The 24,176-nt window shown below is 38.9% G+C and overlaps 1 protein-coding gene across 3 annotated transcripts in view; it reads right to left on the bottom strand.

Annotated features, from left to right (window-relative positions):
- CFAP54 (cilia and flagella associated protein 54) overlaps positions 1 to 24,176 on the bottom strand; it is a 386,240-nt gene that overhangs the window by 246,626 nt on the left and 115,438 nt on the right. For all 3 annotated transcript variants that reach the window (XM_054527528.1, XM_063712226.1, XM_063712225.1), the window contains 3 exons: positions 23,143 to 23,265; positions 3,521 to 3,652; positions 1,285 to 1,399 (listed from right to left, as the gene is read on the bottom strand). In XM_054527528.1, coding sequence (XP_054383503.1) covers positions 1,285 to 1,399; positions 3,521 to 3,652; positions 23,143 to 23,265 — 370 coding nt within the window. The remainder of the gene's footprint in view (positions 1 to 1,284; positions 1,400 to 3,520; positions 3,653 to 23,142; positions 23,266 to 24,176) is intronic.

Genomic DNA, 24,176 nt, shown 5'->3' with positions numbered 1-24,176 from the left:
TGTGTATATTTTATAAAAAGAGTATATTTTGTAAAATAGTGACTGGCACACAGAAAACACTGTACAAAACTATCATTTTATTATTGTTTTTGAATTTACTATTCTTTTCCTAACCATTAGACAACCAGGGAGAATTTACTATTTAGCTAGTTATAGCTCATTGTGCTTCTTGGTAAAATATTTTTACTGATATTATGAAAATAAATAATTCACATTTCTAGAACACTGTATACTTTAAGGAATTATACTTTATATATATAATAAGATGATTACAGCTTTCCCAAAGCTAGGTTAACTAATTATGGGAATAATCAAATACTTAGTTCAATTCATAAATCCATGCTTGAAACAGGCATGGAACATATCAAAAGAGAGAGATCCAAGTCAGCGAAGCCCACAAGATAGAACAGAGGCACACAGTAGGAGAGATGAGGTAGGGACATGGAATTCTACAAGTGTAGCCTCATCCCCAAAGGCCATGGGGCAAAAGTAGAGCCTCGTACTTGGTTTAAGGCTCAAATTTGGATACTCTCTTGTTCTAGAAGATTTGAAGTACCTGCTTTTTAAAAATGTGACAATACTAATCATCACCAGAAACTAACTCAATTTCCCAAGTAGCCTTCCAGGCTGCAAACTCCAAAATACCAATCATTGCATTAACACATTGGTTTATTATGAAATTACTACAGTACAACGACCTAAAATTAAACTAATCTTTCACTCTGCTTTCTACTCTGGAAGGCATTGGTTCAAACCACTTATATATTAACAACACTCACACTATTCCTTTATTTCTCAGTTGCATTTCTGACTTCAAAGCGGTGATTTCTGTGTCACACCCCCTCCCACTCTCCCACCAAGGATACCCAGATGGTTGTCACAACTAGGGGGTGGTGTGCTGTGCTTCTGTGAGTAAAGGCCAGGGATGCTACTCAATATCATACAGTGCCAAGGACAGTCCCCCACAACAAAGAACTACCTGGCCCAAAATGCTAATAGTGTCGAGGTTGAGAAAACTTGCTTTAGAGTCAGAAGACACAGGCTCAAGTCCAAGCCAGCTATGTAATCCTAAGTAAATCACTTAATCTTTATGAGCCACATCTGTAAAAAGTGGTTAGCAATCCCTTATTAACAGGGTATTGTTAGGATTAATGATATAAAAGCACTGTGTAAACGTTAAAGGGTTTACCAAATGCTAATCTCATCTTAATCCTTTGAACAAAATATTTTCTCATTTTAAAAAACTTAATGCTAAATGGAAGTATACAGAAAACAAATGATTACATTGCTTTGTCAGTTTGAGTAGGTGTGTCTCCAACAAGGCCAGCTGTTCATTTATCTTTTCAGGCAGTAGTATCTGCTGTGGCTTCTTAGTCTTTAAAGACTTCTTAGAAGAATCCTAGAAACATTGGTTAAACGTCAAAATGTACTTTAACGTGTTGCAACAACTGTCATTTTCAAACAACATTCTTTAAATTATGTTTTCATACTTTCATACTTGGTAGATAAAACTGATCTACATAACGATATTAATTAACAACAATGAATAATAACAGTTATTGTGCTCTAATTAAATGTAGACATAGTGCTGTGTTTCATGGAGACTGACCAAAATGCTGCTTCTTTTCCCTCTCCCTTTCTCCCAGTAACTTCCACCTACCTAGCCAGCCGCCTCCAAAACCTGCATTCTCAAAGCAGCTGAGGATATGTCTCTAAAAATCTTGAAAAGACAATTCCCAGCCTGCCCTCAGAAATGTATCCCTTTATTCTTTTTTCCCTTTCTTTTTCCCAGAAGGAGCTTCTTTACAACTAAGCTAATTGCCTTTGTTACTTTGCCTTTCATTGAAACTTAAGGGGATCAGTAATTAGTGGATTAAGAATCAGCCTGTCTGCCCACTCAGGCTCACTATCATGTTTTCTGTTGGAGCCTGAGAACTGACCTGTTAATGTATCTTGTTCAAAAAAAACCTTCCAAGCCCCTTTAGGCTTAAAGGAACCTTGAGTAGCTCTAATAATTTCTGACTCCTATAAATTAACAATCTCTACAATCTTGGATGGAAGAATCACAACCTTCTGCTGGACTGTAAGCTTCAAGGAGAGAGACATGAGGCCTGTCCTACCATGATGTGGAAGGCCCTGAGTCAAGGCCTGAGTGACATAAAGGGGCTGATAGACTCTGAGAGTAGACACTGCATGGCACAAAAACAAACAAACAAAAAAACCCTCATATTGCTTCCAGCTTAATCAAAAATCCCTCTAGACAAAACATCCTTCCAACTAGGAAAAAAAAAAAGTATTATAGCTTAAAAAGTCATCCAGTAAAACAGTGGTGATTTTTAAAAGTTTTTTTGGCAAACAAATGCTTACTTGGAAATTCAAGATATCACAGAGACAGAAATGGAGCTACTCTAACTTAGACAGAGTCAGGGATGAGAGTCTCCACTCCCACCCAAGCCATGGAAGGGACTTCAAGTAATTTCTAGTGCCCTCAGAAACCCAATGAACTGGCCAGGCACTGTGGCTCACGCCTGTAATCCCAGAACTTTGGGAGGCCAAGGTGGGAGGACCACCTGAGGTCAGGAGTTCAGGACCAGCCTGGCCAACATGGTGAAACCCCATCTCTACTAAAAATACAAAAATTAGCCAGGTGTGGTGTCATACACCTATAATCCTAGCTACTCAGAGGCTGAGGCAGAAGAATCACTTGAACCCAGGAGGCGGAGGCTGCGGTGAGCCAAGATTGCATCACTGCACTCCAGCTTAGACTATAGAGTGAGACTGTATCTCGAAAGGAAGAAAGAAAGAAAGAGAGAGAGAGAGGGAGAGAGAGAGAAAGAAAGAGAGAGAGAGAGAGGGAGGGAGGGAAGGAGGGAAGGAAGGAAGGAAGCAAGGAAGAAAGGAAGGAAGGAAGGAAGGAAAGAAGGCAGGCAGGCAGGCAGGCAGGCCAGTGAACTAAGTAACATTTCAAAACTTGATCTACAAAACTACATAGTTTCAAGGAAAGGCAATAAGCATAAGTTCTTGTAAGACTCATGCTTGGAAGGCAGATATTAAAAGTTCATCTCAAAAATTAGCAGTCTCATAAAGAAGAGAATGCAGGTGTCACAATGAGTTTCAGAAATCTACTTTGAACACAAAGTAAAAAAACTCTGACATGTATTTGCTACATTCAATGATCCACCCAGAACAATAAAATCTTAGATTTGGAAGAGACTTTAGAGAGCTTTTAAGTCCAATGTCCAACTGGGTGTAAGAAGCTCTCTATCATCATTAACTGATGGTCGGGACTGGTGATGGGGACTATGCAGTATGCTAGCAGAGATTCCTTTTTCATTTTCTTGACTATAACTAAAAAAAAAAACAAACAAAACCCAAAAGCTCTTTACTATAATACTTTACTTATATGTAAATATAACTAATGTAAAACTTATCAATTTTCTAATATGTTTAATAATACTACATTACCCCTAAAAGACGCAAACTAAACATAGGTTTAAAAATGAGAAACAAAAACAATTACCTCCTCTGGCATTTCTTCTTGTTCATTACCACCATCAAACAGAGACTTGCATCCTGGTGTGATGTCCAACATTTTTTTCCCATAATTTATAATCATTACTGCCAGGTCATATTCCCTCCATGAACGAAGAATCTAATTTAAAATATTTATTAATTATCTCTGTTGGGCATTCTTGTCTATTTTCAAGCATAATGCATCATTTTCCATAAATTCAAAAGCCCCATAGAGTTTTCAGTCTAAGAATCCCCCTTTTATTTTAAGAAAACTGTAAGTTTACCTCCAGATCGTATTAACACATTGAGTGCAACTAAAGATGCATAATTCAACTATTTTAAGTAAAGGACTAATAATGGGATCTCATCAATAATAAACTTCCCACATCTCTGGGCCACATAGCCATATACCTTCTGATACAGTGAGTTAACTATTAAGAAAACAATTCCTTTCAAAAAATCCATATTTAAAAAGTCATTTGTAAAGGCCACATCACCACCACTTCTTATCTTGAGTTGCTTTCTATAGGAAATGGCACAATTACTGACCTCATGATGTCTTAAGGAGCATGTATATCACTAAGTGATTTACAAGACATTCTGCTAGAGGACTAGGCTAGATAGAAGCTGTTTTTGGCAGATTCCCCATCAACCCTAGGGGAAGTGTGCACTGTAGTCATAAGGGGAAGAGGCCTATTTAGCCTCTCTCACATCCCCTAATACCAGTTCTTTGGCCTTATCTATTCTGGCCCTTACCTACCTTTCTAAAGTAATCTTCCACCATTCATCTCCTTGTACTTTAATCTTACAAAATATTGAGCCAATATAAAATCTGACAGTCACCATTGTGTTACAGGACTTCATGTCTTCCCACAGCTGAGCCATTTCCCAGAACAGCTGTCTGCACCTTGTTTATACAGCTTCACCTTGCCATTAAAACCTTGGCTCTAGCATCAACTTCAGAAAAGCTGCCCTGGCCAGCAATCTGATTTGCATATATTCTGCTGTAGGGAAGGGTCAAAGAAGGGGACACACTCACTGTGAGCCCCTTAGGGCAACTAGGAGTATAAATAAGTTTGTGTGAATTTGTTATATGTACATATATTCTGTTGAGTATGTTAGTATTTAAGACAAGTGTATCAGTTTGTTCTCACACTTATAACAAAGACATATCCAAGATGGGGTAATTTATAAAGGAAAGAGGTTTAATTGACTCACAATTTCACAGGGCTGGGGAGGCCTCACAATCACGGCTGAAGGTGAGTGAGGGGCAAAGTCACGTCTTACATGGTGGCAAGCAAGAGGGCCTGTGTAGGGGAACCCCCTTTATAAAACCATCGGATCTCATGAGACTTATTCACTATCATGAGAACAGCATGGGAAAGACCCGCCCCATGATTCAATTACTTCCCACCAGGTCCCTCCTACGACATGTGTGAATTATGGGAGCTACAATTCAAGATGAGATTTGGGTGGGGAGACAGCCAAACCATATCAATAAATAACAACTGTTACTTCTCATGCAGGGAAGGAATATATATACATATATATATATAAAAATGGCACCTCCCTGACCTTACAAGATGGCCATTTATCACCTGGTACCTGTCCATTGCTCAACCTTTTAAGGCAACTGAAATATTGCATTATATCCTCCATATTAAAGATAAATTTGATTATTTTATCAAACTCTAAAATTATTCCATATTTTCTAACTGATTACTCCCTGGAGTGGAATAATCCTATGCCTTCATATATTTTCCCAACCTAATATTTGCCTTTCAGCTTTGCTTATAGTGTCTTGCCATAAAAATGTTTTAATCATCATGTAATCTAATTATCTTTTTCTGTTTAACTTTTTTTTTTACACTTTAAGTTCTAGGGTACATGTGCACAACATGCAGGTTTGTTACATATGTATATATGTGCCATGTTGGTGTGCTGCACCCATTAACTCGTCATTTACATTAGATATATCTCCTAATGCTATCCCTCCCCCATCCCACCAACCCACAACAGGCCCCAGTGTGTGATGTTCCCCTTCCTGCGTCCATGTGTTCTAATTGTTCAATTCCCACCTATGAGTGAGAACATGCAGTGTTTGGTTTTTTGTCCTTGTGATAATTTGCTGAGAATGATAGTTTCCAGCTTCATCCATGTCCCCACAAAGGTCATGAACTCATCATTTTTTATGGCTGCATAGTATTCCATGGTATATATGTGCCACATTTTCTTAATCCAGTCTATTATTGATGGACATTTGGGTTGGTTCCGAGTCTTTGCTATTGTGAATAGTGCCGCAATAAACATACGTGTGCATGTGTCTTTATAACAGCATGATTTATAATCCTTTGGGTATATATCCAGTAATGGCATGGCTGGGTCAAATGGTATTTCGAGTTCTAGATCCCTGAGGAATCACCACACTGACTTCCACAATGGTTGAACTAGTTTACAGTCCCACCAACTGTGTAAAAGTGTTCCTATTTCTCCACATCCTCTCCAGCACCTCTTGTTTCCTGACTTTTAAATGATCGCCATTCTAACTGGTGTGAGATGGTATCTCATTGTAGTTTTGATTTGCATTTCTCTGATGGCCAGTGATGAGCATTTTTTCATGTGTCTTTTGGCTGCATAAATATCTTCTTTTGAGAAGTGTCTGTTCATATCCTTCACCCACTTGCTGATGGGGTTGTTTGTTTTTTTCTTGTAAATTTGTTTGAGTTCTTTGTAGATTCTGGATATTAGCCCTTTGTCAGATAAGTCGATTGCAAAAATTTTCTCCCATTCTGTAGGTTGCCTATTCACTCTGATGGTAGTTTCTTTTGCTATGCAGAAGCTCTTTAGTTTAATTAGATCCCATTTGTTAATTTTGGCTTTTGTTGCCATTGCTTTTGGTGTTTTAGACATGAAGTCCTTGCCCATGCCTATGTCCTGAATGGTATTGCCTAGGTTTCCTTCTAGGGTTTTTATGGTTTTAGGTCTAACATTTAAGTCTTTAATCCATCTTGAATTAATTTTTGTATAAGGTGTAAGGAAGTGATCCAGTTTCAGATTTCTACATATGGCTAGCCAGTTTTCCCAGCACCATTTATTAAATAGGGAATCCTTTCCCCATTTCTTGTTTTTGTCAGGTTTGTCAAAGATCATATGGTTGTATGGTGTGGTATTATTTCTGAGGGCTCTGTTCTGTTCCATTGGTCTATATCTCTGTTTTGGTTCCAGTACCATGCTGTTTTGGTTACTGTAGCCTTGTAGTATAGTTTGAAGTCAGGTAGTGTGATGCCTCCAGCTTTGTTCTTTTGGTTTAGGATTGTCTTGGCAATGCAGGCTCTTTTTTGGTTCCATATGAATTTTAAACTAGGTTTTTCCAATTCTATGAAGAAAGTCATTGGTAGCTTAATGGGGATGGCATTGAATCTATAAATTACCTTGGGCAGTATGGCCATTTTCACGATATTGATTCTTCCTATCCATGAGCACGGAATGTTCTTCCATTTGTTGTGTCCTCTTCTATTTCGTTGAGCAGTAGTTTGTAGTTCTCCTTGAAGAAGTCCTTCACATCCCTTGTAAGTTGGATTCCTAGGTATTTTATTCTCTTTGAAGCAATTGTGAATGGGAGTTCACTCATGATTTGGCTCTCTGTTTGTCTGTTATTGATGTATAAGAACACTTGTGATTTTTGCACATTGATTTTGTATCCTGAGACTTTGCTGAAGTTGCCTATCAGCTTAAGGAGATTTTGGGCTGAGATGATGAGGTTTTCTAAATATACAATCATGTCATCTGCAAACAGGGACAATTTGACTTCCTCTTTTCCTAATTGAATACCCTTTATTTCTTTCTCCTGCCTGATTGCCCTGGCCAAAACTTCCAACACTATGTTGAATAGGAGTGGTGAGAGAGGGCATCCCTGTTTTGTGCCAGTTTTCAAAGGGAATGCTTCCAGTTTTTGCCCATTCAGTATGATATTGGCTGTAGGTTTGTCATAAATAGCTCTTATTATTTTAAGATACGTCCCATAAATACCTAATTTATTGAGAGTTTTTAGCATGAAGGGATGTTGAATTTTGTCGAAGGCCTTTTCTGCATCTATTGAGATAATCATGTGGTTTTTGTCTTTGGTTCTATTTATATGCTGGATTACGTTTATTGATTTGCATATGTTGAACCAGGCTTGCATCCCAGGGATGAAGCCCACTTGATCATGGTGGATAGGCTTTTTGATGCACTACTGGATTCGGTTTGCCAGTATTTTATTGAGGATTTTCACACTGATGTTCATCAGGGATGTTGGTCTAAAATTCTCTTTTTTTGTTGTGTCTCTGCCAGGCTTTGGTATCAGGATGATGCTGGCCTCATAAAATCAGTTAGGGAGGAATCCCTCTTTTTCTATTGATTGGAATAGTTTCAGAAGGAATGGTACCAGCTCCTCCTTGTACCTCTAGTAGAATTCGGCTGTGAATCTGTCTGGTCCTGGACTTTTTTTGGTTGGTAGGCTATTAATTATTGCCTCAATTTCAGAGCCTGTTATTGGTCTGTTCAGGGATTCAACTTCTTCCTGGCTTAGTCTTGGGAGGGTGTATGTGTCCAGGAATTTATACATTTCTTCTAGATTTTCTAGTTTATTTGCATAATATAGGTGTTTATACTATTCTCTGCTGATAGTTTGTATTTCTGTGGGATTGGTGGTGATGTCCCCTTTATCATTTTTTATTGCGTCTACTTGATTCTTCTCTGTTTTCTTCTTTATTAGTCTTGCTAGCAGTCTATCAATTGTGTTGATCTTTTCAAAAAACCAGCTCCTGGATTCTTTGATTTTTTGAAGGTTTTTTTGTGTCTCTATCTCCTTCAGTTCTGCTCTGATCTTAGTTATTCCTTGCTCCTGCTAGCTTTTGAATGTGTTTGCTGTTGCTTCTCTAGTTCTTTTAATTGTGATGTTAGGGTGTCAATTTTAGATCTTTCCTGCTTTCTCTTGTGCGCATTTAGAACTATAAATTTCCCTCTACACACTGCCTTAAATGTGTCCCAGAGATTCTGCTATGTTGTGTCTATGTTCTCATTGGTTTCAAAAAACATCTTGATTTCTGCCTTCATTTCGTTATGTACCAAGTAGTCATTCAGGAGCAGGTTGTTCAGTTTCCATGTAGTTGAGCAGTTTTGAGTGAGTTTCTTAATCCTGAGTTCTAGTTTGATTGCACTGTGGTCTCAGAAACAATTGTTATAATTTCTGTTCTTTTACATTTGCTGAGGAGTGCTTTACTTCCAACTATGTGATCAATTTTGGAATAAGTGCAATGTGGTGCTGAGAAGAATGTATATTCTGTTGATTTGGGGTGGAGAATTCTGTAGATGTCTATTAGGTCTGCTTGGTGCAGAGCTGAGTTCAATTCCTGTATATCCTTTTTAACTTTCTGTCTCATTGATCTGTCTAAAGTTGACAGTGTGGTGTTAAAGTCTCCCATTATTATTATGTGGGAGTCTAAGTCTCTTTGTAGGTCTCTGAGGACTTGCTTTATGAATATGGGTGCTCCTGTATTGGGTGCATATATATTTAGGATAGTTAGCTCTTCTTGTTGAATGATCCCTTTACCATTATGTAATGGTCTTCTTCGTCTCTTTTGATCTTTGTTGGTTTAAAATCTGTTTTATTAGAGACTAGGATTGCAACGCCTTCCTTTTTATGTTTTCCATTTGCTTAGTAGATCTTCCTCCATCCCTTTATTTTGAGCCTATGTGTGTCTCTGCATGTGAGATGGGTCTCCTGAATACAGCACACTGATGGGTCTTGACTCTTTATCCAACTTGCCAGTTTGTGTCTTTTAATTGGAGCATTTAGCCCATTTACATTTAAGGTTAATATTGTTATGTGTGAATTTGATCCTGTCATTATGATGTTAGCTGGTTATTTTACTTGTTAGTTGATGCAGTTTCTTCCTAGCATCGATGGTCTTTACAATTTGGCATGTTTTTGCAGTGGCTGGTATCGGTTGTTCCTTTCCATGTTTAGTGCTCCCTTCAGGAGCTCTTGTAGGGAAGGCCTGGTGGTGACAAAATCTCTCAGCGTTTGCTTGTCTGTAAAGTATTTTATTTTTCCTTCACTTATGAAGCTTAGTTTGGCTGGATATGAAATTCTGGGTTGAAAATTCTTTTCTTTAAGAATGTTGAATATCGGCCCCCACTCTCTTCTGGCTTGTAGAGTTTCTGCTGAGAGATCTGCTGTTAGTCTGATGGGCTTCCCTTTGTGGGTAACCTGACCTTTCTCTCTGGCTGCCCTTAGCATTTTTTCCTTCATTTCAACTTTGGTGAATCTGACAATTATGTGTCTTGGAGTTGCTCTTCTCGAGGAGTATCTTTGTGGCGTTCTCTGTAACCCTGAATTTGAATGTTGGCCTGCCTTGCTAGGTTGGGGAAGTTCTCCTGGATAATATCCTGCAGTGTTTTCCAACTTGGTTCCATTCTCCCCATTACTTTCAGGTACACCAAACAGATGTAGATTTGGTCTTTTCACATAGTCCCATATTTCTTGGAGGCTTTGTTCATTTCTTTTTACTCTTTTTTCTCTAAACTTCTCTTCTCACTTCATTTCATTCATTTGATCTTCAATCACTGATACCCTTTCTTCCAGTTGATCGAATCGGCTACTAAAGCTTGTGCATTCATCACATAGTTCTCGTGCCATGGTTTTCAGCTTCAACAGGTCATTTAAGGACTTCTCTACATTAGTTATTCTAATAAGCCATTCGTCTAATCTTTTTTCAAGGTTTTTAGCTTCTTTGCGATGGGTTCGAACTTCCTCCTTTAGCTTGGAGAAGTTTGATCATCTGAAGCCTTCTTCTCTCAGCTCGTCAAAGTCATTCTCTGTCCAGCTTTGTTTCATTGCTGGCGAGGAGCTGTGTTCCTTTGGAGGGAGAGAGGCACTCGGATTTTTATAATTTTCAGCTTTTCTGCTCTGTTTTTCCCCATCTTTGTGGTTTTATCTAACTTTGGTCTTTGATGATGGTGATACACAGATGGGGTTTTGGTGTGGATGTCCTTTCTGTTTGTTGGTTTTCCTTTTAACAGTCAGGACCCTCAGCTGCAGGTCTGTTGGAGTTTGCTGAAGGTCCACTCCAGACCCTGTTTGCCTGGGTATCAGCAGCAGAGGCTGCAGAACAGCAAATATTGCTGAACAGCAAATGTTGCTGCCTGATCGTTCCTCTGGAAGCTTCGTCTCAGAGGGGTACCCAGCCATATGAGGTGTCACTCTGCCCCTACTGGGGGGTGCCTCCCAGTTAGGCTACTCGAAAGTCAGAGCAGGCAGTCTGTCCATTCTCAGATCTCAAACTCCATGCTACTCTCTTCAAAACTGTCAGACAGGGACATTTAAGTCTGCAGAGGTTTCTGCTGCCTTTTGTTCGGCTATGCCCTGCCCCCAGAGGTGGAGTCTGCAGAGGCAGGCAGGCCTCCTTAAGCTGTGGTGGGCTCCACCCAGTTCGAGCTTCCCAGCCGCTTTATCTACTCAAGCCTCAGCAATGGTGGGTGCCCCTCCCCCAGCCTCGCTGCCACCTTGCAGCTCAATCTCAGACTGCTGTGCTAGCAATGAGTGAGGCTCTGTGGGCATGGGATCCTCCGAGCCAGGTGCGGGATATAATCTCCTGGTGTGACGTTTGCTAAGACTGTTGGAAAAGCGCAGTATTAGGGTGGGAGTGACCCGATTTTCCAGGTGCCGTCTGTCACAGCTTCCCTTGGCTAGGAAACGGAATTCCCTGACCCCTTGTGCTTCCCAGGTGAGGCGATGCCTCGCCCTGCTTCGGCTCATCCTCGGTGGGCTGCACCCACTGTCCTGCACCTGCTGTCCGACAAGCCCCAGTGAGATGAACCCGGTACCTCAGTTGGAAATGCAGAAATCACCCATCTTCTGCGTTGCTCACACTGGGAGCTGTAGACTGGAGCTGTTCCTATTCGGCCATCTTGGAACCCCCCCCGCCCCCGATAACTCCCTGTTTATCTTTTGAATTTTGTGGCTTATCAAAGAAAGTGTCCCCTGACTCCAAGGCCATATAAATATCCTTCAATCCGTCTAGACTTCATTTTGTTTATGGCATGAGACAAGGTTCTGGCTTTGTTTACTTTCAGATGAACAGTCAAGTTATACCAGCACCTTTCATTAAATAAACTATTATAATACACTATCATTTTCTCAATGAATCAAATTGCTACCTTTGTCATATATTAATTTCTTCTGTAGACTTAGGGGCCATTCCTGGACTCTCTATTCTATTGCACTGAACTGTTTGCCCATTACTCTGTGACATCATTTTTTATTAAAGTGGCCTTATGGCAAACTTTAATATCTATTGAGAACTTTTAAATTAATCAGCTTCAGAGAAACCCAATTAGAATTCTAATTAGAACTGTATTAAATTTAAATATTATTTTAGGAAGGATCTGCACTTCTGTGATAATAAGTCTACCTGTTCAGGAATTTGGTGTGACCTGTCCTATATTCGGATCTTATTTTGTGTCCCTCAGTAAGATCCCATGGTTCTTTTATTTAGATTCTTTAACATTTTGTTAAGTTTTAAATATTGTGTATTATGAGTGGCATATCTTGCCCTCTCCATGTCTAACTATTGCTAGTATTTTTTAAAACCTATCATTTTGTAAGTGTATTACATAGAATCACTTTACATATTCTCTTTGTAATCCTAGTAATTTTTTACCCAATCTTCATGGGGTTTTGAGACCAGTACAATTACAGATAAATTATACTTTTCTAATATTATAAAATTATTTTCTATCCTTATCTAGAACATGAGAAAGAACCTCTAAAAATACTGAATCTCACTGTTAGGAGTCAGCATCTATTTCCTGTGGCTGATTTTTAAAGAAATGGCTCCAGAAATTTGCCATTCATTATGATATTTGCTGTAAAATGTTGGTAAATGTCTTTGTCATTATTCAATAGCTTCTTTCCTTCCCTAATTTATTAGAAATTTTGTTAGGAAAGGTTATTAAGTGTTATCAAATGCCTTTGTGGCATTTTTCATATAATCTTATTTGTCTCCTTTACCTTGCTATTGCAAAAAATTCAAGTTTTGTTTTAATTCAGACTTGATTTTTGGTACTTGACAATGATACTGCCCTAAGACCAGAAAGTGACCAAATGCCATTCAGGAGCAGAGAAGGGTGATCTGACAGAATACATTTGAAGGACACTACATAATGACTCTCTGATTAATATTCTGATTAATATTTTGGGCCCTGAACTCTGCTTTTTCTGATATGAATATTGCCACTCCTCCTTTAATTTGTTTGTATTTTCCCAGTACCATTTTCTATCCATTTATTTTTTCAAGCATTGTTTGTCACCGTGTTTTAGGGCTGTTTCTTGAAATAGTATACATTTGAACCTAACTTTTTAGCTCATCTGGTAATTTCTGTCTTCTGAATTCATTCACATTCAGTGAAGTGATCAATATACTTAATTATATTCCCTCCATCTTATGTCTTCTATTTTTCCTTCTTACTTTTGCTGAAAATTAGCCATTTTTTCTCCCTGTCAGTTTTTCCTGTTCCTGTTTTCTCTCTCTTATTCCTCCCTGTTCATGTTTTTCTCCCTGTCATTTTAGAAGTCCTACTATGCAGCTGGGCATGGTGACTCACGCCTGTAATCCCAGCAGTTTGGGAGGGTGTGGCGGGTGGATGACCTGAGGTCAGAAGTTTGAGACCAGCCTGGACCACATGGTGAAACCCAGTCTCTACTAAAAATACAAAAATTAGCCGGGCATAGTGGTACATGCCTGTAATCCCAGCTACTCAGGAGGCTGAGGCATGAGAATCACTCGAACTGGAGAGGCAGAGGTTGCAGTGAGCTGAGATTGAGACACTGCACTCCAGCCTGGGTGATAGAGTAAGACTCTGCCTCAAAAAAAAAAACAAAAACAAAAAAAAACAGAAGTCGTACTATGCTGTAAAGTTCTGCTCATGGTTACATATTTCTCTGAGTCACCTTTAAATATGTATATAGAGAGACACACTTATATTCTATAAAAAATAGTAATTTTATATGTATATGTGTGCATATGTGTGTGTGTGTGTATATATATATATATGCATATATAAAACGCACAACCATGCACCAAAAATCTTTACCTGCTCATATCTATCCTTATGCCAAACAGGATGGAAGTTTTAGTTCTAGGTTACCAATAAATTTTTCTTTCAAGGATAACTCTTTAAAGAATCCCTACTTAGCATTTATATTACAAAGTCCTAGTCACATCATTATTATCTATTTAATTTTAATAATACATATATTGCAAGATTCATTGCTCCCATTATTCCTCTCCTTTTTGTCTTTCCCTGTCTTGGGATTTCTGTTCTGAATCAATTGTCATTTGATAGAGTATTTCCTCAAGTGTTTTCCTCAGATAAGTACATGGGCAGAATGCTTTTTAAATGCCCACACTTCTGAAAATGTTTACTTTGCCCTGACAAATGAATGATATCTTTCCTGGTTATTAATTTTTGGACCTCGGTCTTTTTCCCTCAGGATTCTACAAATGTTGTTCCAGTGTTTTAACTTCTAGCATCGCTGATTTAAAAAAAAAAAAAAAAAAAAAAAAAAAGTCTGAAGCTAATTGATTCTCTTTCCATTGTAAACAAATGTTCTTTGGGTCTCAAAACTTTAACATTTGTCCTTATCCTTTGACTTCAGGGATTTCACCCACATGTATTTCCATGTGTATTCTTATATTAATCCTGCCTGGGACTCAGGAAGCCTATTCCTTCTCCATTTGCTTTTCTTTTCTACCTCCAGACTTCTTTTGTTTTCATGTTATGACTTCTGGATCTGCCTTCTGAATTTATTTACCACCTCTAGATAATTCTGTACTATGTTGGAGGAGGTATTTCTTGAGCCTTCAGATTTGACTCAAGAAATACCATAACCATAATCTTCATCTATTTGATTTTTTTCAATCAAAAATCAAATTCATTTGTTCAGTTTCAGAGGGTTATTTTTGTTTGTTTTCTTCTTGATCACATGATTGTATCTCCTTAAATGTTTTCTCTGCCTTTTTTTAAACCAAGTCTTCGCCAGTCTTTTTCCAACATGATGAGAGCAAAAACACGATGATTTTCATGTCTGGCTTGCTCTTCTTCCCTTGGAGTACTGAGTCTCCTTCAGCAAGTAATTGCTTTTCTCTTCCTGCTAATGGCTTATGTTCCCTCAGCATCTACACAGACCAGGTCATAGCAGTCTCTCCAGCACTGGTAAGTCAGTGAGCAATGGAACGAATATTATTTCCTGCTCTTGAGGTCAGGCCATAAACAGACAGCAAATAATGGCTTCTTTGCTAAGGTGGAGGGTAGAAGCCTCTCTGTTGCCACACCTCCACAGAAGCAAGCTTACATCCTAACTAAAGCAATGGATCAAATGAGCTCACCTACACAGCATTCTTCCACATCTCTGGTCAAATTGCAAAGGTCCTATGAGAACCACTTAAAAACAGGCAGGCAGATATGGACCTCCTTTGAGGGAATCACTGGATTCTGTCAATGAAAGCCTTTGAGGAACCACACAATGCTGGTCTTTGAACCAAGCAACGAGAACAAACAAGCTGACCTCTCTGCCTCTTGTCTCAGTTCCTTCTCATTTCCAAGGTGAATGAGGTCCCATAAAAAGCCTTTTACTCAGATATTCTGGCCTAAGATACCCCCTCCAGCCTTTACCAACTGGCCTGCTCAGGCTACTATAATCTGCCAAAATAAAAATTGAAAAAGAGAAAAGTCAGGGATGTGTGATTAAGCTGCTGTCTATTCAGAATTCCTCATCTCTTTACCTTAAAACAAACAGCCTTCCTGCAAGCCTTTGAGCTAAAATAAATACTTTCTAGTATTTATTCTCATTAAAGCCTAAATAAATTTAGTTAACCATTTTAATTGTTTTCCCATATTTTTGTAACAAACACAAAACACGTGGGAATACAGTGATTCTGTTTACAAACAACGCTAAGCACGACTATGGCTATATAGACCTCTTACAATAACTCTCAAGTCAACAGATTGGGAATCCATTGCTCCACATGAATGGTCTGCCCTGCTGAAACCTGCCCACTCAACTGTAGGCTAAAATTGGTCATGAATCTCTAAGTCTATTCACTTGCATAGTCCTTCATGCCCTCTGCCAACAAAGCTGTTCCTCCTCCATCTGTCTCAGCTCTACTCTTCGTCTTGCTACAGGGTCATCCCGTCTAAAATAGGCTCAGCTCCTTAAATCTGTCTCCTTTAACTGCTTTTCTTTTTGCTTATAACACTTAAAGCTTCATGAAATTATATTTTATGCGTGTGTTTGTTTTCTGTCACCCCCCACTAAATCACAAGCTCTGTGAGACGATGTTGGTTTCTTTTTAAATAAAGAATGCCTACAGGTAGGTACACCTAATCTCTAGTTTGTCTCAGGACCCGACAAACCTTGTCTTACATTCAACCAATTCACCAATTATTTTACCTGCTTGGTCTCAGTAGGCATTTGAGTTTGTAACTCTTGCTCAGAGCATACCTAAGTCTCATCCCCAGAGTGAAGCCTTCCCCAATCATCCCATCCCTTAGTGGTCAACTTCCTGCATCCCTGTTGTGTCACACCATCCATTAATCACCTAAGCTAGAAACCTGGGTGTCATTCATGATTCATTCTTCTCCTTCTACAATTACTATGGAGTTCTCTTTAATTCTTCATGCATATGTCAAGAGCCCAAACCAGTGCCTGACACAAATAGGTAATCGTAAATATATATTGAATGAAGGAATGAAACAAAAATGAAAAATCTGTTTCTATTCTGACCACACTCTTGCCTATGTCTCCTCCTGGGTTTAGATGTCCAGATACAGCACTCTTGACTGGCACAGTCAGAATTCACCTCTCCAGTTTGTCCTTTGTTGCGTTTGGGGTCCTGCACACCAATCTCAGAATCGTCCTTAGACTCTGCCTAGTCAGCCCTTTCCTTCAGGCCTAACATCATTGTTTACATTCTAATGTCATGAGATTAACACACCCCTCCATTACTGACTGACTCTTCACTTATAATCCAGCTATTTGGTTTCTTGATACCTTCTAAGCCCCACTATCTCAATGGCTGAGTTAAGATACTTAAAGTCTGCCTGCAGGTTCCACTAAAATCACAACCTGACAAGATGATATGCAGGTTTACTGCAGTATAATAAATATATAATAAATGTTTTAGGGTTTAAACAAATATGTTCTGTGTGACCATATATAATGCCTATAAAATATACAAATGCAGTTGTTTCCAAGATAGCTGAATAGGAACAGCTACAGTCTACAGCTCCGAGTGCGATCAACGCAGAAGACAGGTGATTGCTGCATTTCCAACTGAGGTACCTGGCTCATCTCATTGGGACTGGTTGGACAGTGGTTGCAGCCCATGGAGGGCCAGCCAAAGCAGGGCAGGGCATCGCCTTACCCAGAAAGCACAAGGGGTTGGGGGATTTACCTTTCCTAGACAAGGGAAGCCATGAGTGACTATACCTGGAGGAACGGTACACTTCTGCCCAAATACTGCGCTTTCCCCATGGTCTTTGCAACCAGCAGACCAGGAGATTCCCTCCCGTGACTGGCTTGGCAGGTCCCATGCCCATGGAGCCTTGCTCGCTGCTAGCACAGCAGTCTGAGATCAACCTGGGAGGCTAGAGCTTGGCAGGCAGAAGGGCATCCACAACTGCTGAGGCTTGAGTAGGTGGTTCTGTGCTCACAGTGTAAACAAAGTGGCAGGGAAGCTCGAACTGGGCGGAGCCCACCACAGCTCAGCAAGGCCTACTGCCTCTCTTCCACCTCTGGGGGCAGGGCATATCTGAATAAAAGGCAGCAGACAGCTTTGGCAGACTTAAATGTCCCTGCCTGACAGCTCTGAAGAGAGCAATGGTTCTCCCAGCATGGCGATTGAGCTCCGATAATGGACAGACTGCCTCCTCAAGTGGGCCCCTGACCCCTGTGTAACCTGACTGGGAGACACCTTCTGCCAGTAGGGCCAACAAACACCTCGTACAGGCGGGTGCCCCTCTGGAACAAAGCTTCCAGAGGAACGATCAGGCAGCAATATTTGCTGTTCTGCAGCCTCCACTGGTGATACCCAGGCAAACAGGGTCTGGAGTGGACCTCCAGCAAACTCCAACAGAACTGCAGCTGAGGGGCCTGTTAGAAGGAAAACTAACAAACAAAAAGGAATAGCATCAACATCAACAAAAAACACCAAAACCCCATTTGTAGGTCACCAACATCAAAGACCAAAGTTAGATAAAACTACAAAAATGGAGAGAAACCAGAGCAGAAGGGCTGAAAATTCCAAAAAACAGAACGCCTCTTCTCCAAAGGAACACAACTCCTCACCAGCAAGGGAACAAAACCAGACAGAGAATGAGTTTGATGAGTTGACAGAAGTAGGCTTCAGAAGGTCGGCAATAACAAACTTCTCCAAGCTAAAGGAACATGTTCTAACCCACCGCAAGGAAGCTAAAAACCTTGAAAAAAGGTTAGATGAATGGCTAACTAGAATAAACAGTGTAGAGAAGTCCTTAAATGACCTGATGGAGCTGAAAACCACAGTATGAGAACTTCATGAAGCATAAACAAGCTTCAGGAGCCAATTCGATCAAGTGGAAGAAAGGATATCAGTGATTGAAAGTCAAAGTAATGAAATAAAGGGAGAAGACAAGATTAGAGAAAAAAGAATGAAAAGAAACAAACAAAGCCTCCAAGAAACATGGGACTATGTGAAAAGACCAAATCTACATTTGATTGGTGTACCTGAAAGTGACGGGGAGAATGGAACCAAGTTAGAAAACACTCTTCAGGATATTATACAGGAGAACTTCCCCAACTTAGCAAGAGAGACCAATATTCAAATTCAGGAAATAGAGAGAACACCACAAAGATACATCTCTAGAAGAGCAACCCCAAGACACATAATTGTCAGATTCACCAAGGTTGAAATGAAGGAAAAAATGTCAAGAGCAGCCAGAAAGAAAGGTTGGGTTACCCACAAAGGGAAGCCCATCAGACTAACAGTGGATCTCTTGGCAGAAACCCTACAAGCCAGAAGAGAGTGGGGGACAATATTGAACATTCTTAAAGAAAAGAATTTTCAACCCAGAATTTCATATCCAGCCAAACTAAGCTTCATAAGTGAGGAGAAATAAAATCATTTGCAGACAAGCAAATGCTGGGAGATTCTGTCACCACCAGGCCTCCCTTACAAGAGCTCCTGAAGGAAGCACTAAACATGGAAAGAAACAACCAGTACCAGTCACTGCAAAAACATGCCAAATTGTAAAGACCATTGACACTATGAAGAAAGTGCATCAATTAATGGGCAAAATAACCAGCTAGTGTTATAATGACAGAATAAATTCACACATAACAATATTAACCTTAAATGTAAATGGGCTAAGTGTCCCAATTAAAAGACACAAACTGGCAAATTGGATAAAGGGTCAAGACCCATCAGTGTGCTATATTCAGGAGACCCATCTTACATGCAAAGACACACATAGTCTCAAAATAAAGGGATGGAGGAAGATCTACCAAGCAAACAGAAAGCAAAAAAAAGCAAGGGTTGCAATCCTGGACTCTGATAAAACTGACTTTAAACCAACAAAGATCAAAAGAGACAAAGAAGGCCATTACATAATGGTAAAGGGATCAATTCAACAAAATGAGGTAACTACCCTAAATATATATGCACCCAATACAGGAGGACCCAGATTCATAAAGCAAGCTCTTAGACACCTACCAAGAGACTTAGACTCCCATACAATAATGATGGGAGACTTTAACACCCCACTGTCAATATTAGACTGATCAATGAGAGAGAAAATTAACAAGGATATCAAGGACTTGAACTCATCTCTGGACCAAGGAGACCTAATAGACATCCACAGAACTCTCCACCCCAAATCAACAGAATATACATTCTTCACAGCACCACATCGCACTTATTCTAAAATTGACCACATAATTGGAAGTAAAACACTCCTCAGCAAATGTAAAAGAACAGAAATCACAACAAACTGTCTCTCAGACCAGAGTGCAATCAAATTAGAACTCGGGATTAAGAAACTCACTCAAAATTGCACAACTGCATGGAAACTGAACAACCTGCTCCTGAATGACTGCTGGGTAAATAACAAAATGAAGGCAGAAATCAAGATCTTCTTTGAAACCAATGAGAACTAAGACAAAACATACCAGAATCTCTGGCACACATTTAAAGCAGTGTGTAGAGGGAAATTTATAGCACTAAATGCCCACAAGGGAAAGCATGAAAGATCTGAAATTGACACCCAAACATCGCAATTAAAAGAACTAGAGAAGCAAGAGCAAACAAATTCAAAACCTAGCAGAAGACAAGAAATAACTAAGATCAGAGCAGAACTGAAGGAGATAGAGACAAAAAAAAAAACCCTTCAAAAAATCCATGAATCCAGGAGCTGGTTTTTTGAAAAGATCAACACAATTGATAGACTGCTAGCAAGACTAATAAAGAAGAAAACAGAGAAGAATCAAGGAGACGCAATAAAAAATGATAAAGGGGATATCACCACCAATCCCACAGAAATACAAACTACCATCAGAAAATACTATAAACACCTCTACGCAAATAAACTAGAAAATCTAGAAGAAATGTATAAATTCCTGGACACATACACCCTCCCAAGACTAAACAAGGAAGAAGTTGAATCTCTGAATACATCAATAACAGGTTCTGAAATTGAGGTAATAATTAATAGCATACCAACCAAAAAGAAGTCCAGGACCAGATGGATTCACAGCCAGATTATACCAGAGGTACAAAGAGGAGCTGGCACCATTCCTTCTGAAACTATTCCAATCAATAGAAAAAGAGGAAATCCTCCCTAACTCATTTTGTGAGGCCAGCATCATCCTGATACCAAAGCCTAGCAGAGACACAACAAAAAAAGAGAATTTCAGGCCATTATCCCTGATGAACATCGATGTGAAAATCCTCAATAAAATACTAGCAAACCAAATCCAGCAGCACATCAAAAAGCTTATCCACCACGATCAAGTGGGCTTCATCCCTGGGATGCAAGGCTGGTTCAACATACACGAATCAGTAAATGTAATCTATCACATAAACAGAACCAATGACAAAAACCACATGATTATCTCAATAGATGCAGAAAAGGCCTTCGACAAAATTCAACAGCCCTTCATGCTAAAAACTCTCAATAAACTAGATTTTGATAAAACGTATCTCAAAATAATAGCAGCTATTTATGACAAACCCACAGCCAATATCATACTGAATGGGCAAAAACTGGAAGCACTCCCTTTGAAAACTGGCACAAGACAAGAATGCCCTCTCTCACCACTCCTATTCAACATAGTATTGGAAGTTCTGGCCAGGGCAATCAGGTAAGAGAAAGAAATAAAGGTATTCAATTAGGAAAAGAGGAAGTCAAATTGTCTGTGTTTGCAGATGACATGATTGTATATTTAGAAAACCCCATCATCTCAGCCCAAAATCTCCTTAAGCTGATAAGCAAAGTCTCAGAACACAAAATCAATGTGCAAAAATCACAAGCATTCCTATACACCATTAACAGAAAGGGAGTCAAATCATGAGTGAACGCCCATTCACAATTGCTTCAAAGAGAATAAAACCTAGGAATCCAAAGGAAAACTACAAACCACTGCTCAACGAAATAAAAGAGGACACAAACAAATGGAAGAACATTCCATGCTCACAGATAGGAAGAATCAATATCATGAAAATGGCCATACTGCCCAAGGGAATTTATACATTCAGTGCCATCCCCATCAAGCTACCAATGACTTTCTTCACAGAATTGGAAAAAAACTACTTTAAGTTTTATATGAAACCAAAAAAGAGCCCGCATAGCCAAGACAATCCTAACCAAAAAGAACAAAGCTGGAGGCGTCACTCTACCTGACTTCAAATTATACTACAACACTACAGTAACCAAAACAGCAAGGTACTGGTACCAAAACAGATACATAGGCCAATGGACTCAGAAATAACACCACACATCTACAACCATCTGATCTTTGACAAACCTGACAAAAATAAGCAGTGGGGAAAGGATTCTCTATTTAATAAATGGTGCTGGGAAAACTGGCTAGCCATATGTAGAAAGCTGAAACTGAATTCCTTCCTTACACCTTACACAAAAATTAACTCAAGATGGACTAAAGACTTAAGTGTAAGACCTAAAACCATAAACCCTAGAAGAAAACCTAGGCAATACCATTCAGGACATAGGCATGGGCAAAGACTTCATGACTAAAACACCAAAAGCAATGGCAACAAAAGCCAAAATAGACAAATGGGATCTAATTAAACAAAAGAACTTTAGTGCAGCAAAAGAAACTATCATCACAGTGAACAGGCAACCTACAGAATGGGAGAAAATTTTTGCAATCTATCCATCTGACAAAGGGCTAATATCTAGAATCTACAAAGAACTTAAACAAATTTACAAGAAAAAAACAAACAACCCCAAAAAGTGAGCAAAGGATATGAACAGACACTTCTCAAAAAAAGACATTTATGCAGCCAACAGACACATGAAAAAATGCTCATCATCACTGGTCATCAGAGAAATGCAAATCAAAACCACAATGAGATACCATCTCACACCCGTTAGAATGGCGATCATTAAAAGGTCAGGAAACAACAGATCCTGGAGAGGGTGTGGAGAAATAGAACGCTTTTACACTGTTGGTGGGAGTGTAAATTAGTTCAACCATTGTGGAAGTCAGTGTGGCGATTCCTCAAGGATCTAGAACTCGAAATACCATTTGACCCAGTGATCCCATTACTGGGTATATACCCAAAGGATTATAAATCATTCTACTATAAAGACACATGCACATGTATGTTTATTGCGGCACTATTCACAATAGCAAAGACTTGGAACCAACCCAAATGTCCATCAATAATAGACTGGATAAGGAAAATGTGGCACGTATACACTATGGAATACTATGCAGCCATAAAAAAGGATGAGGTCATGTCCTTTGCAGGGACATGGATGAAGCTGGAAACCATCATTCTCAGCAAAATATCACAAGGACAGAAAACCAAACACTACATGGTCTCACTCATAAGTGGGAGCTGAACAATGAGAACACATTGACACAGGAAGGGGAACATCACACATCTGGGCCTATTGGGGGATGGGGGCTGGGGGAGGGATAGTGTTAGGAGAAATACCTAATATAAATGACGAGTTGATGGGTGTAGCAAACCAACATGCGACATGTATACCTATGTAACAAACCTGCACGTTGTGCACATGTATCCTAGAGCTTAAAGTATAATAATAATAAAAATATATATATATATACACTAATGCTATTTCAATAACATCAAGTTTTAGTTTGTGAAGCACCACAGTTTCATCAAAAAGTTCAACGACAGATTGCTATTCTATAATGTTTAGCCTCTACATTTGCTTTTGATCTAAAAATGCTTTTGGGGTACCATTTTTAAAAGTGTTCTTATTGTGATTAAAAGTAGACTTTCCAAATCATCATTGCCCCTAAATATTATAATACTAGATAAAGAATGAGATAAATACCTTTGTTATGTAGAAGACACAACAAGCTATCATGTGCTGTATACTTTCAAAGCTCGCAGTATGTTTCTTCGAGCAGACAATACTTGGTAGTCCTTGCAAAACCACTATACACTTTATCAGGATCTAAAAATTAGAATTGCAATGACTTTTGTTTTAAAATGTCATCCTTACTCATTTCATTATAAAATTTTCCATTCAAATCATGCAAGCTTTAAGACATAAAATTTTATTGTTATCAATAATTATTGATAAATTGTTTATTAGGTATAAAGGAAAGTACACTGAGATAAAGTTGATACATTCAATTTTGAGATTAGTCCTTCACCTACAGCAACTTGAAAATTAGTGGAAAGAATAAAATAAAAACACAAATGACTATAAAACAAAGCATATTTTGATAAGTATCATAAAAGGTATAGTCAGAATGTGACATGTATTTGAGAAACTATCACATCCAGGTATAGAAGGACCTTGAAAAACCAGGTGGAAGCTTATATGGCATATTAAATATTAATTAGTGATTCCAGGTACTTGAAATAATAGTTTCCTTTAAAATCAAAACCAAACATTCATATCTCAGGAAATCAATTAATATTGGTATTTACTTCCTATTCTCCTTGCTTCATATTATATGATCTTAAATTTGATCAAGAGCTAGACGAATAAGTTTAGCTTTTCAAAAGTAGCGTGAGATGGCATCAATCATTCACCATTTAGATTAACCCAAAGGACAAATTAATATATGAATGTTGGTGCTTTGGGGGCACATTAATTGCTTCAAGCTCTCATTCTAACAATACTGTTACTATTGTTACAGTACACTCATCTCTAAGACTTTTTAAATTCCTCCCCACCCTAATCACCCTCTCCCATGCTACCATATCATATCCCTAAATCATGTGAACACCCTAGTAGTTCTGGAGTTTTCCCAAAGCTCATATAAATATAAATACATATATGTGTATAAAAATATGATGTACCTAGAAGGGTTGTTGTTTTACAAAATGGGATTTATAAATACTTTTCTGAAGTGT

Source organism: Pongo abelii, chromosome 10 (assembly GCF_028885655.2).
Source record: "Pongo abelii isolate AG06213 chromosome 10, NHGRI_mPonAbe1-v2.0_pri, whole genome shotgun sequence".
NCBI classification, from domain to species: Eukaryota; Metazoa; Chordata; class Mammalia; order Primates; family Hominidae; genus Pongo; species Pongo abelii.
This window is presented reverse-complemented; position numbering and strand designations above follow the sequence as displayed.